Genomic DNA, 14,634 nt, shown 5'->3' on the forward strand with positions numbered 1-14,634 from the left:
TGCACTAATAGGAATTCTAGTTGTAACATTGTAGTGTCAGAGCCAAAATGGCGGCTGTACACAGTTTATTGTCTGAATTAGAAGTCCACATGTACATAAAAGTAGTTTTTGTTTGAAAGCAATACACTGTTGTAAATTTGGATCATGTTTACTGACATGCTGAGCGATGTAATTACTAACTACACTAGGATTCATTCATCTCATGTATTTTTTACAATGTAGAATGAATGTTTTTAATTAGAAAATAAATAGGAAATATGATAAGAGTCAAGAATCAAATGTGCTAAGAGTGAAAATGTTGCTGTTGCAAATCCATCACAAGGGAAATCTTGCAATCCTCTTCTTCCATTTCTGGGAAACAAAGGTTCTGGAACCAAGATAAATATATTTGTTAATTTGCTTGATACGTAAAGTCAGTAGGCTTAACCAGTGTTTTTCAACCTTTTTTGAGCCAAGGCACATTTTTTTCATGAAAAAAATACGGAGGCACACCACCAGCAGAAAAGGTTAAGAAATGAAACTCCACCAGGTTGTCTGGCCTTATTTTGAGGGACATTGTTGATTGTCATGTCAAGTACGGATGTACTTTGTGAACGCCGTCTTTGCTCCACACGCTGTAAGTTTTTGCTGTCGTCCAGCATACTGTTTTTGTTTACTTTGTAGCCACTTCAGTTTTACTTTTGTTTGACATAGCCATCCCTATGCTTCAGTGCCATTTCCTCGTGGGACTTGCCTTTTTTGTGATTTTTGGTTTAAGCGTCACATACCTTTTTACCTGCACGCTGTCTCCCGCTGTGCTCTGCATATTGGGATCACGACAAACCATCCTTGACGTGTTCCGACAACGCAATGAACTACCTGCTGCCACCTACTAATATGGAATATTACAAGATTACCCTGCCAAGCTCTAGACAGCACAGGCACTAGACAATGGCACATTATTATGATTATAGTTTTGCAAAAAATATTTTTTGGACCAATTAGGGTAAGTTGCAAAATTTCCCACTGCACACCAGACAATATCTCACGGCACACTAGTGGTTGAAAAACACTGGGCTAAACAATAGTAAACAAATCAGATTCCTTGAAATAAAAGCTACCTTTGTGTTGTTGCTGTCTATGTCACTGAGAAGGTCCCGAGGTCGTGGCACTTTGGTGAAGATATGTTCTTTATTCCTGCATGACGACAGTAATTGTAAACTAAGTGCGGAAAGTACACATGTGGTGCGTTCACTGACCTCCTGCAGTACAAACTAGTGAGGAATGTGAGCCCGGCAAGCAGCAGTGGGATGATGATAACAGCGTACAGCATCTCATTTGCATGTTTGGCTGCATCTGCACTCAAGACATGTTGGGTAAAGTCAACAACTTTTACGAAAATGTGCCCCCCGCAGCAGTCATTTCTGTAACGTACCAAAATACTTTGCATGGCTCCATCCCGTCTCTCCTCGCATACTGAGCCCTTTGAGCGATATGCGGTAGCGGCAGTGAGCCACCCGATTGATTAGCAGCGACGTTTTTCCCTGGACTTTTTTAACCTGTGAGGACATGAAGCAGCGTGACAAATCCGTCGTAAAAACCAGAGTCCACTTGTGCTGCTTCTACCTTCTCTTCGTCACACTCGGTGTAATTTATGATGAATTTCCAAAGGGACAGATGTAAGACATCAGGAGGGATCCAGCTTAGATTGAATGTCCCTGCAACTTCACTAACAGTCCAGTTAAGTGGACGAGGCATCACTGCGCAGGGAATAGATTTCAAAATGCTGACCAACCAGGAAGTGTGTCGTTAACTACACTGCACAATATAAGTCCATTAAAGAGTAACACTCTCTCCACCTGGCACAGGACTCTTCTTGAAGGTATTCCTGACGAAGGTCTCTTTGAGGGTTGCGTTGAACAACATGTAGATGGACTGCCTGGCGTTGGACTGAAGACGGCAACCCGTCTTCACGCCATCCGTGTGTGTGTATGACGGGCACTCGTGCAACTTGACATCGAATGACGCCGTGTCTTCCACCTCGTCTATTAACCTTGAATAAGAACGTTTAAAAAAAAGGTACTCTATCATGTTAAAGTCAATATGTAGGCTATGCCACACATCTAAGAAAAAAGCCTTCATCAGTCTGCTCCAGATATGGAAGCTGCAAGTTATATTTCTTCAAGTGTTGCTAACGTTTGTGTCCTCCTGTCCCACTCAACATAACAGTCTGTTGTTGATGTTCTGATGTGGGATCTGAACAGAGGATGTCGTTGTGACTTGTGCAGCCCTTTAAGACACTTGTGATTTAGGGATATATAAATGAACATTGATTGATTGATTGATTGTATGTGATACAATATGTGTCATCTATTACATTGAACGCGTGCAGACTAAGTGCAGGCCTATTTGTCATAAGTCATTTGCACTCCTGCTTATTTTGTGATATATTTGATCTTTTTTATGGTCATATTATGACTTTTCTACAGGGGAAAAAGAAGGCAGCAGTTATGACTCCAGCCTTATGTCACAAGTCAATTCACTAGGACAAGACATGATGTTGTGTGACTGCATGTTTTGAACAAGTACAAGAGCTGCACGATTTTGAGAACCTAATTACGATTTTTCTCTTAAAATTGCTATGGCAATTTTTATATTTTATACATATAAATGCATTAAGCTGCAATAAAAACAAATGTAGGGAGACATGTTACTTTTAGACTGTCAGTCAACATATTCTTGTCTCAATGTGCCACACAGAACAATATCCAATAATTAACTTCAAAAAACATATATTAAAAGACTCAGACCTTTTGTCTACATCACGCTCTTAAACTGAATATACAATCGAAAAACATCTATACAGTGTTTATGATGTAATGTAATCGTAATGTGATTATAATAAAAGTAACCATTTAAAAGAATATTAACTTTTATTTCTCATTGCTGTAGAATTGTTTACCATTGTACTGTAATTGAAATGTAAATAACTTTGTTATCCTAAATAAGTACACAAACAAAACATTTTATCCACTCTCATTTGTCCAAGCAAACATTTAACAAATAAATACTGAACATCTTGAAGTGTATTTTTTTTCCAGTGTTAAAAACAAGGTCTGACATTGTCTTTTCTGTTTATTGCCATCAGGGGATCATGGCATTCTCGCTCCTTCCTCCGTGTTTCACGTATATTGCCATCCAATTTGAAAGAAAAATATTACAACAACAGTACATTTGGCTTTGTAACCATAATTTTTTTCTTCATCATTTTTGTTTCTTTGCAGCACTTCTCACTGGCGAGTCCCGAGGAATGAGGCTGTCTGTGCCTCCTGTGTGTGTAAAGCTAGTGCTCTGCTCTCCGCCCATTGGGACAAAGATTATGAATGAGTGAAAAGAGCGCTCACTGCATTCAGATAATTCTATTGTCAAATGAACACGCCCAGGTGCTGAGAGCGATGTATCAAGTGAGACACCTTTCTCCCTGTGTAAAGCAAGAGAGGAGTAAACGCAGAACTCAACAATTCTGAGCGGCTAACACATGTCACTCAAACGCAGGTGACGGCGGAGAAAAAAAACAAACTCAGCCTCTTATGGTTATCCATTGCACTATTTAAAACTTTGATGTTGATTCGATGTCGATTAATCGTGCAGCCCTGCAACAGTGAATGCTTGTAAGTGTTGCCTAATTTGTAAGACTGAATATAAATGTATTTAATAACTGTGAGAGGTATTTTATAGGGTTTGCGCATGTGTCTATTTATGTGGCACAAGAAATGTGGCCTGGAAATAGTGTGCGTCAATAATGTGCGGCAATAAGGCATTTAATCTTTATTAAAAAATGTATATACATTTTGACAGAAAAAATTTAATGCATGCAAATAAAGTTCTTGACTAAATATTATTTGATGAAACAAAATATTCCAAGCTTAGTTTTAGTCGTTAAAACCCTTTCCCGATTAAAATTCCACAGTAATTAAACACAAATACTGTATCTGCTTGTCACTTTGTCAGTTTGTTGGTCAATGATAATAATCAAATGAAGGGGCAATTGTGTAATAATATGACAAAGCAGCCCTAAGTGCGATGTAGCCCACAATAAAAATCAGTTTAATGCCTTCAGTTTAGAGAATCAAAAATTGACATGTTTAGGATTTTTTTTTTGGAACAAACACCTCATTAGCAATGAAGCTACAAACACATAAAATGGCGGGTCTCCAGTAGGGCTTACTATCCACACTTTTAAATAGCTTAAATTCTAGCATCAAATCGACAGTTTGGACAATGCACTTATTTTGGGACCTCTGACACACATCATGTTAAGTAGTACAAGATGGGATCTTTAACACCTGTAGGCAACTTTCATTGTCAAAAGTTTGAGATAAATAATATGTACAGTATAAATACATATTTATTTTACAGAATAATAAAATAACTGCATCGTTTCAGAAAAATTAAACAAAAACAAGTGCAAAAAAGTCTTACCCATAATAGAAAGAGAGACTTGGACTAAGACTAAGTGGCCGCCAGGAGCAATCAGTAAGCGTGGACGAAATGATGCGGCATTGCACTCCAGACACCAGCTCTGAGAGCAAGAAACAAAATTTAACAGACAAACTAACATGAAGTGATAATATTCAACAATGTGCTCTACCTGGGTATGTAACATTGAGAATGACAGGCTGGCTGTGTTGGTCCTGACAGACGGTGTGAAGAGAAACAGACAGAGAGCCTCCCTCCATAGAAAGTTTCAACAGCGACGGTGGTGTTTGATGATACTGAAACGACCAAAAAAACAACAGCATTGAGTTTTTGTAATCATTGAGGCTTATTTTGTCGAACAAACCAATCAGCTGGTTGGCCCTCCTCTGCTTTAAGGCCATGGTGTACATCGTGTTTTTGTGTTTGTGCCTTTGAATGAAAATACTTCTCATGGACCAAAAGGGCCACACAGAGGTTACAGCGCCCCCTAATGCTGTCAAATTGGTAACAATTAGGGCTACAATAATTTACTGACAGCGCACTCAACATGCTAATGGTTAAGTATGTAAGTGTGCGAACTGAGGCACAGCCCACATTTCTATACTTACCGTATTTTACGGAGTATAATCCTCTACTTAACCCTGCGACTTATAAAACTGTGGGGCTAATTAATGGATATTTCTTCGCTAACAACCATTATGTTTAGTATTCAACAAACAGTTTTCATATTAAAGCGACAAAACACTGAAAAGGTGTGTTATTGGTTGTGCTATGGCGCCATCTTTTGGACTAATTCACTCACTGCAGGTGCGGCGGGTTGAAAATGTATTTCCTGTTTCGTGCCTTTAAGCGGAAGTATAAGTCCCATTTCATCCACTATTGTTCCTTCATCCATAGTGTTTCAGCTAAAAAGGATTCTTCATTCACCACTCCAAGCAACTAAAACAATTCATTGTTACTAAACCGTCTCATATGTGATGTCTGTAGGAGTGTTTTCATGCATATTTGTATATGTTATCATTATGTCATCAAGCTAGCATTGTTAGCATTAGCAAATATGCTAATATGTATACAATTGTCTGTGTTGGTATTAATAACTTAGAATGGCATTCTTTTTATAGTGTTTAAGTTTCGTAAATTCACCAAAACGTCACCATGAAGTTATTGAGCCAGTTTAGCTGATTGAAGAGAGCAGCTAGTGGGTCCATGACGATGACCTCTGTTTTGTTTGATGAGCCGTTTTACTGCTGTACGACTGTCACCGTTTGGGAAAAATTAAGGTATGTAAATACAAATTTACAAAATAGTACCGGTATATATCTGCGGCATATCGTGTGGTGCAGATAATATATGTAAAAAAATGTTTTCTTCTCAAATCCGCGGCTTAAATACCTGTGCACTCTATAGTCCGGAAAGTACGGTAGTTACAATATATGGTGTTTCCCGCAAACATTTTTAAATTGACAAAACAAAGAAATTCAACAGTCCCTTACGCTTTCGTCTTCACTGTTTTCCTCTTTCGTACTTGACGACACAATGTACTCGCAGTTTGGCGGCAGCCCAAGCTGGTGTGTCCACCAGAGCTCTACCTCAAAGTCGCTGATCCACTGAAGGGTCAAGTTATGTGGCGGCGTAATTTGGCCTGAAAAAAAAAGAAAAACAGGAGTAAGAAATAATTTTTAAAAATATGCCTTTCTGTCTATCTGTGTTGACACTGCGATGAGGTGGCGACTTATCAGAGGCTCCCCCGCCTTTCACCCGAATGCAGCTGGGATAGGCTTCAGCGCCCCCTATGACCCTGAGAGGAATAAGCGGTAGGAAATGGACGAATGCCTCTTCTGTCAACACTTGTAAAAACTTCATCGTTTCCCAAGAGAGGGGATCATGTTCTGCTTCACCTACTTCACAGCACATGTTGGAATTAATGTTGTTATTAAATTAATGTAAAAATCTGTGACGCAGAATGAGTCAAACATCAGCCAAGGATGTTAAAATAATATCTAAACGCCAGACATTCAGCCATGAAAATATGGCGAAGCTGCTGATGGTGGGTTTAATGGAGAAGCTGTTGGAAGGATATACCATTGTCCAAGTCCACTCCATCCATCCATTTTCTACCGCTTGTCCCCTTGGGGTCGTGAAGGTGGCTGGAGCCTATTCCAGCTGCATTTGGGCATCTGAGTCCACTCTTCGAGGTAAATGTTGTATTACTACATTACTTCATGAATATGCTGTAGTTGTTTGTAGTACATTCTATTGCATTGATTGAATACAATATTTCTTATTTTAAGTGAGTTGTTTTTTTGTTCTTTTTAAAGGAATGTTACATATTAAAAGTGTACTGTTTTGGAGGGGGAATGTACCAATCCAATTAGTTCCAATTAATTTCAATAGGAGACTGTTGATTTGATACAATTGTTTTGAGTTAAGAGCTTTGGCACAGAACCACTTATGCTCATAAATTTAGGTATTACTGTTATTTTATGTATTTGTATTTTTATTGTTAAATCCCGTACCTGCCTTTTTGCCCAAGTATTTTTTCCCAAAAGCAGTGGTCAGGAACAGAGCTAAAGCACAGATAGTTTAACTTTAATCTAAAATGACGAAACAATGGATGTCCGCTAACTTTTTGTAACTCAACGTTAAGAAAACGGAAATGCTGATTATCGGTCCTGTTAGACACCGACACGTATTTAATAATACCACCTTAACATTTGACAACAAAACAACTGAACAATTACACAAGGGGACTCTGTAAAGAATTTGGTTATTATCGTCGACCCAACTCTCGTTTGAGTCACACATTAAGGGTGTTACTAAAACGGCCTTCTTTCATCTCCATAATATCGCTAAACTTTGCTCCATTTTGTCCACTAGCGACGCCGATATCATTATTCATGCGTTCGTTACGTCTTGTCCCGATTACTGAAATGTATAGAGCGTTTTCTATTCGGGCTTCAGTACTCTGGAATGCCCTCCCGGTAACAGTTAGAGATGCTACCTCAGTAGAAACATTTAAGTCCCATCTTAAAACTCATTTGTATACTCTAGTCTTTAAATAGACCACCCTTTTAGACCAGTTGATCTGCCATTTATTTTCTGCTCTTCTCCCCTCTTCTTTGTGGAGAGGGAGGGCAGAGATTCGGTTAGAGCGCCCCCTAATGCTGTCAAATTGGTAACAATTAGGGCTACAATAATTTACTGACAGCGCACTCAGCATGCTAATGGTTAAGTATGTAAGTGTGCGAACTGAGGCACAGCCCACATTTCTATACTTACCGTATTTTACGGAGTATAATCCTCTACTTAACCCTGCGACTTATAAAACTGTGGGGCTAATTAATGGATATTTCTTCGATAACGACCATTATGTTTTGTATTCAACAAACAGTTTTCATATTAAAGCGACAAAACACTGAAAAGGTGTGTTATTGGTTGTGCTATGGCGCCATCTTTTGGACTAATTCACTCACTGCAGGTGCGGCGGGTTGAAAATGTATTTCCTGCTTCGTGCCTTTAAGCGGAAGTATAAGTCCCATTTCATCCACTATTGTTCCTTCATCCATAGTGTTTCAGCTAAAAAGGATTCTTCATTCACCACTCCAAGCAACTAAAACAATTCATTGTTACTAAACCGTCTCATATGTGATGTCTGTAGGAGTGTTTTCATGCATATTTGTACATGTTATCATTATGTCATCAAGCTAGCATTGTTAGCATTAGCAAATATGCTAATATGTTTACAATTGTCTGTGTTAGTATTAATAACTTAGAATGGCATTCTTTTTATAGTGTTTCAGTTTCGTAAATTCACCAAAACGTCACCATGAAGTTATTGACCCAGTTTAGCTGATTGAAGAGAGCAGCTAGTGGGTCCATGACGATGACCTCTGTTTTGTTTGATGAGCCGTTTTACTGCTGTACGACCGTCACCGTTTGGGAAAATTAAGGTATGTAAATACGAATTTACAAAATAGTACCGGTATATATCTGCGGCATATCGTGTGGTGCAGCTAATATATGTAAAAAAATGTTTTCTTCTCAAATCCGCGGCTTAAATACCTGTGCACTCTATAGTCCGGAAAGTACGGTAGTTACGATATATGGTGTTTCCCGCAAACATTTTTAAATTGACAAAACAAAGAAATTCAACAGTCCCTTAGGGCATAGATTCGGTGACCACAGATGAGGCGCAAACTGTCCAAAGTCGGGACCCAGGGTGGATCATTCATCCGTGCATCAGTTGGGGACGTCGCTGCGATGCTGACCTGTCTTCACTCAAGATAATCTCCTGCTGGCCACACTATGGACTGGATTCTCACACTATTATGTTAGATCCACTATGCCATGTATGTTAGATCCACTATGCCATAGTGGATGTAACATAATAGTGTGAGAATCCAGTCCATAGTGACTATGGACTGGACTCTCACAATATTATGCTGGATCCACTCGACGTCCATTGCACCTGTCGCCCGGGGAGGGTCCCCACATCTGTGGTCCCCTCCAAGGTTTTTCATTTTCATCCCATTGGGTTGAGTTTTTTCTTGCCCTGATGGTGGGATCTGAGCCGAGGATGTCGTTGTGACTTGTGGAGCCCTTTGAGACACTCGTGATTTGGGGCTATCTAAGTAAAGATTTATTGATTTATTGATTGATTGACTGATTTATTGATTGAACGAGGCACACAACACACAAATGATAAAACAATACTGAGACTGGAAGGTCGTGAGTTCAAACCCCGGCCGAGTCATACCAAAGACCATAAAAACGGGACCCATTTCCTCCCTTTTTGGCACACAGCATCAAGGGTTGGAATTGGGAGTTAAATCCCCAAATAATTCCAAAGAGCGGCCGCCGCTGCTGCTCACTGCTCTCCTCACTTCCCAGGGGGTGAACATGGGGATGGATCAAATGCAAAGGATAATTTCACCACACTTAGTGTGTGTGTGACTATCGTTGGGACTTTAACTTAACTTTATTTCAAGTACCCATGCTGTCATAATTTCCGTTTAATTTTGGTTTCTCGTCAGCTGTTGCATAATTAAAGAATGCCAGACACACATCGAATGTAACTTTGGTACATTTTAAGTGTGTTTTTGGTTGTTTGCTTTTACCTTCCTACAATATTTTAGTACTATTTCCTTTATAAAGGTTCTTGTGGGTATGATTGCACAATTGCTTAACTTATGACCAAATTGGGGAGTTGTGTTTAAAACTTCCTCTTTCTCTACATTAACGCTCAAAAAAAGAACTTCAAAATGATAATGTTTTACAAGTGTTGACAGAAAAGGCATCCATCTATTCATTTCCTACCGCTTGTCCCTCTCAGGGTCGTGGGGGTGGCTGGAGCTTATCTCAGCTGCATTCAGGTGGAAGGCAGGGCACACCCTAGACCAGGGGTCCCGTGCCCAAACTACGACCTGCAGGCCGAATCCGGCCCGCCAGCGTCCAAAATCCGGCCCGCGGGAAGTCCCAAGTTAAAATATGCGAATTTTATTTTTGTATTTAAATTTTTTTCAAATCTGTCCTTTCTAATCCATTTTATACTGCTTGTTACTCTCTGTGTCTCCTAGCCGCCCAGGCAAATCATATTGTTTAAAAATTCATTTTCCCATTGATAATGTGACATCATTGCGCTCGGAATATATATATATATATATATATATATATATATATATATATAAAGTCAAGGTTACTGTGGTTTATCCGTTATACATTGCTCAATACTGGGGTAGAGCGTAATATACGTTAGGTCAGGAAAAAATACAGAGGCTATTTCATCCCTACAAGCCTGTTTTGCAGGTTTCCCTGCTTATCAGGGGATTTTATTATATTTTTTATTATAAAATCCCCTTTTTCGCATGTTTCCCTGCTCTTCAGAGGATTTTATTATATTTGGATCTATTTCTACCGCTTATCCCTTTGGGGTCACGGGGGTGCTGGAGCCTATGTTATTATGAAATCCCCTGAAGAGCAGGGAAACCTGCGAAACAGGCTTGTAGTGATGAAATAGCCTCTGTGTTATTTCCTGACCTGATATATATTTTACAGCCCGGCACTCGGCTACATTTTTTCAACCCAATGTGGCCCCCGAGTCAAAAAGTTTGGGGACGCCTACCCTAGACAGTCCACCTCATCGCAAGGCCAACAAGACAACATTCACACTCACATTCACACACAAGGGCCAATTTAGTGTTGCCAATCAACCTATCCACAGGTGCATGTTTTTGGAGGTGGGAGGAAGCCAAAATACCCGGAGGGGACCAAGCAGTCATGAGGAGAACATGCAAACTCCACACAGAAAGACCCCAAGCTCGGGGATCAAACCCCGGACCAGCGGCACATGCACCAACTACTGGTACACCTTGCTGCGGCCCTACATGATGCCATTATTTTTGTATAATATTGTAATTTTGTTTACAAGCTCAGGGACAAAAGTAGGGTTTTTGGGTGGGGGATATAAGTTTTGGCTTCACGGGGCAAGAGGGGTGAATGCGTCTGCCTCGCAGTACGAAGGTCCTGAGAAGTCCTGAGTTCAATCCCAGGCTCGGGATCTTTCTGTGTGGAGTTTGCATGTCCTCCCCGTGAATGCGTGGGTTCCCTCCGGGTACTCCGGCTTCCTCCCACTTCCAAAGACATGCACCTGGGGATAGGTTGATTGGCAGCACTAAATTGGCCCTAGTGTGTGAATGTGAGTGTGAATGTTGTCTGTCTATCTGTGTTGGCCCTGCGATGAGGTAGCGACTTGTCCAGGGTGTACGCCGCCATCAGCCTGATTGTAGCTGATATAGGCACCAGCGACCCCAAAAAGGGAATAAGCAGTAGAAAATGTATGGATGGATGAACTCCTGACTTACTTTTGCTCAGAATTATAATGTCACCATTTCTTTGATATATCCACATTGTCTTAAGTTAAATTATTTAAAAACAAGTTTGTTGATTAAAAACAATTAAATAAATATGTTTTCTTTCATTTATTTTGGATTATAGGACTCATCGTGGTCAACACATTAAAGGCAATATCACACAATTATTCCGTACAACTGTGAAAGTACTACAGAAGGAACAGCGCTGACAAGGAAAACAAGACAAAAGAATTATGTTATTTCACATGATTTTTTCAGATAGACCAGGGGTGTCCAAAGTGTGGTCCGCAGCTAGTTGCTACCGGCCTGCCACACATTCTGGAAATGAAATTGAAAAAAAAAATGTAACATTTTAAAAAAGTGGAATGATGTGAAATCTAACGAGAAAAAGTTGCAATGTTGACCCAAAGCTGCCTTCCAGGCTGTTTTTTTCCTTTTGTCTTCATTTTTCTGTTTTTGCCATTGCTAAAAAAAAAAAAAGACCAAAAAAAAAAATCAATGCTATAATGAGTTATTTTCAAGGCTCCAATTACTTCAAAAATGTCACTTCAAAATGTTTTATGTGGAAAAAATATTGCATATATTGTGTGGTTGCCCATATAAAAACATCAAAGTTTTCTTTGAAACAAGCAAAAATAATAGTTCAAACGTAAAATCGACAGATATATCTGAAGTTGATCTTGTGACTTAAATGTTGAAAGTAAAACAAACAAACTAATACAGATGTATCACTTTGAGTGGGGCACCTTTTGGATCCCAATTATATTTAATGGGACATTATTTGTCTCTACACTGTGATTACTCAAATTTAATAATGAATAAAAATCAATGGTGCCCTGAATTATTGATCTTTTATGGCTCTAATTCCCCCCAAAAATGCACATTTCAGTTTTACTATAAAAAAAACAAGTTGTCTTTGACAAACAAGGCACAAAATGTTTTTTTGTTTGTTTGTTTGTTTACTTCATATCAACCTGAAGTTTTATTAGCAGTAATGACGGAGACACTTTATGGTCCCTGGGAGCCCTAAAAGTAAAAAAAATAAAATAAAAAAATAAAAAATCCATATGTTGTGTTATGGTTTGAAAATTTAAAATATCAAAATGGCCCCCGCTTGTTTGAATTTTTCCATGTGTGGCCCTCAGTTGAAAAAGTTTGGACACCCCTGGGATAGACGAAATACTTTCTTACCTGTTCTGCTTATAGAACCTGCTGCTCGCAACAAACAAGCCAGCGCCGACAGAAGGAAACCTCGAAACAAAAACATCCTGATTGAAACTTTGTCACGTCCTTCTTAAAAAACATTAAAGCGTCATTATCGGTTTACAGTTTATATAAAACACTATTGTTATTCCATTTAAACCGAGGCAAAAAAAAAAACTGACCAAACAAAGTCGACTGGACCTTTATTAAAGAGTTCTTATCGTCAAAAGTTTCCAGCCGCTTCCAAGGAAGCAGGCTCGTGAGAAGCTGGAAATGGGCGGGGCGAGTCCTTACGAAATCCAAATAAAAATAACTTTAAAAATACAGTAAAAATATGTATCATACAGACTTTCAAAAAATACGTGAAACAATGTTTAAAAATAGTGTAGCGATTGGGAACGAGTGTTTTTGAAATGTAATTTGCGGTGCGGGCGGCAGAGGGCAGTGGCGGTTTTAGCCGAATAGACATACACTATATTGCCAAAAGTATTTGGCCACCTATCCAAATGATGAGAATCAGGTGTCCGAATCACTTGGCCTGGACACAGCTGTATAAAATCAAGCATTTAGGCATGAAGACTGTTTCTACAATTTGTGAAAGAATGGGCCGCTCTCAGGAGCTCAGTAATTTCCAGCGTGGAACTGTCATAGGATGCCACCTGTGCAACAAATCCAGTCATGAAATGTCCTCGCTCCTAAATGTTCCAAAATCAACTGTTGGCTTTATTATAAGGAAAATGGAAGAGTTGGGGAACAACAGCAACTAAGCCACAAAGTGGTCGGCCACGTAAACTGATAGAGAGGGGTCAGCGGATGCTGAAGCGCATAGTGCAAAGAGGTCGCCGACTTTCTGCACAGTCAGTTGCTACAGAGCTCCAACATTCATGTGACCTTCCAATTAGCCCACGTACAGTACGCATAGAGCTTCATGGTGGTTTCCATGGCCGAGCAGCTGCATCTAAGCCATACATCACCAAGTCCAATGCAAAGCGTCAGATGCAATGCTGTCAAGCACATTGCCACTGGACTCTAGAGCAGTGGAGACGTGTTCTCTGGACTGATTAATCATGCTTTTCTATCTACCAATCTGATGGATGAGTCTGTGTTTGGAGGTTGCCAGGAGAACGGTACATTTCGGACTGCATTGTGCCGAGTGTGAAATTTGGTGGAGGAGGAATTATGGTGTGGGGTTGTTTTTCAGGAGTTGGGTTTGGCTCCTTAGTTCCAGTGAAAGGAACTTTGAATGCTCCAGGATACCAAAACATTTTGGACAATTCTTTGCTTCCAACATTTTGGGAACAGTGTGGCCTCTTCCTCTTCCAACATGACAGTGCACAAAGCAAGGTCCATAAAGACATGGATGACAGAGTCTGGTGTGGATGAACTCGACTGGCCTGCACAGAGTCCTGACCTGAACCCGATGGAACACCTTTGGGATGAATTATAACAGAGTCAGAGAGCCAGGCTTTCCCGACCAACATCAGTGTATGACCTCACCAATACACTTTTGGAATAATGGTTGAAAATTCCTTTGAATAAATATACCCATTTAGGAGAAGAATGTCTCATAATCACCCTGTGATGAGGTGGCGACTTGTCCAGGGTGTAGCCTGCCTTCTGCCCAAATGTAGCTGAGATAGGCTCCAGCACCCTCCACAACCCCAAAAGGGACAAGCGGTAGAAAATGGATGGATGGATAGATGTCTCGTAATCCCCGCAATGAAACAGATTATGTCCATCCATTTTTCACCGCGTGTCCCTTTTTGGGGTCGCGGTCAGCTGCATTCGGGCGGGCTAAATAGTGGAGCTCTCATTTACACTGCTGTTAGCGGACTTTATTCAGGCTTATTTAATATTTACAATGCATTAAAAAATGATTGTCTTTCATGACTGTGAACGATAAAATACCAAAAAGTGCATTTTCCCTTTAATGAGTCCGTAGAGTATAATACATGTTTTAAGCACATACACAATTTCTGCCAAACAACATTGTTAAAAGAGAAAGTAAATATATTCTAAAGTAAATTGAGCTGTTTACTAAATTGAGATTCAAAACAGGAGTAAAGGACAGAAGCATTTGAATCAAATGTGTTAGTTTATGGAA

At 39.8% G+C, this 14,634-nt stretch overlaps 1 protein-coding gene across 1 annotated transcript; it reads right to left on the reverse strand.

Moving 5' to 3' along the window:
* Positions 1 to 20: 20 nt before the first annotated feature.
* il13ra1 (interleukin 13 receptor, alpha 1) lies at positions 21 to 12,797 on the reverse strand. The gene is made up of 10 exons (XM_061912763.1): positions 12,519 to 12,797; positions 5,952 to 6,100; positions 4,631 to 4,754; positions 4,462 to 4,561; positions 1,839 to 2,032; positions 1,606 to 1,739; positions 1,415 to 1,538; positions 1,239 to 1,335; positions 1,101 to 1,176; positions 21 to 367 (listed from the first exon to the last, which is right to left on the reverse strand). The coding sequence occupies exons 1-10, from the start codon at positions 12,592 to 12,594 to the stop codon at positions 284 to 286; spliced, it is 1,158 nt and encodes a 385-aa protein (XP_061768747.1). The 5' UTR covers positions 12,595 to 12,797; the 3' UTR covers positions 21 to 283.
* Between the last annotated feature and the right edge of the window lie 1,837 nt (positions 12,798 to 14,634).

Source organism: Nerophis ophidion, linkage group LG10 (genome assembly GCF_033978795.1).
Source record: "Nerophis ophidion isolate RoL-2023_Sa linkage group LG10, RoL_Noph_v1.0, whole genome shotgun sequence".
Taxonomy (NCBI): Eukaryota; Metazoa; Chordata; class Actinopteri; order Syngnathiformes; family Syngnathidae; genus Nerophis; species Nerophis ophidion.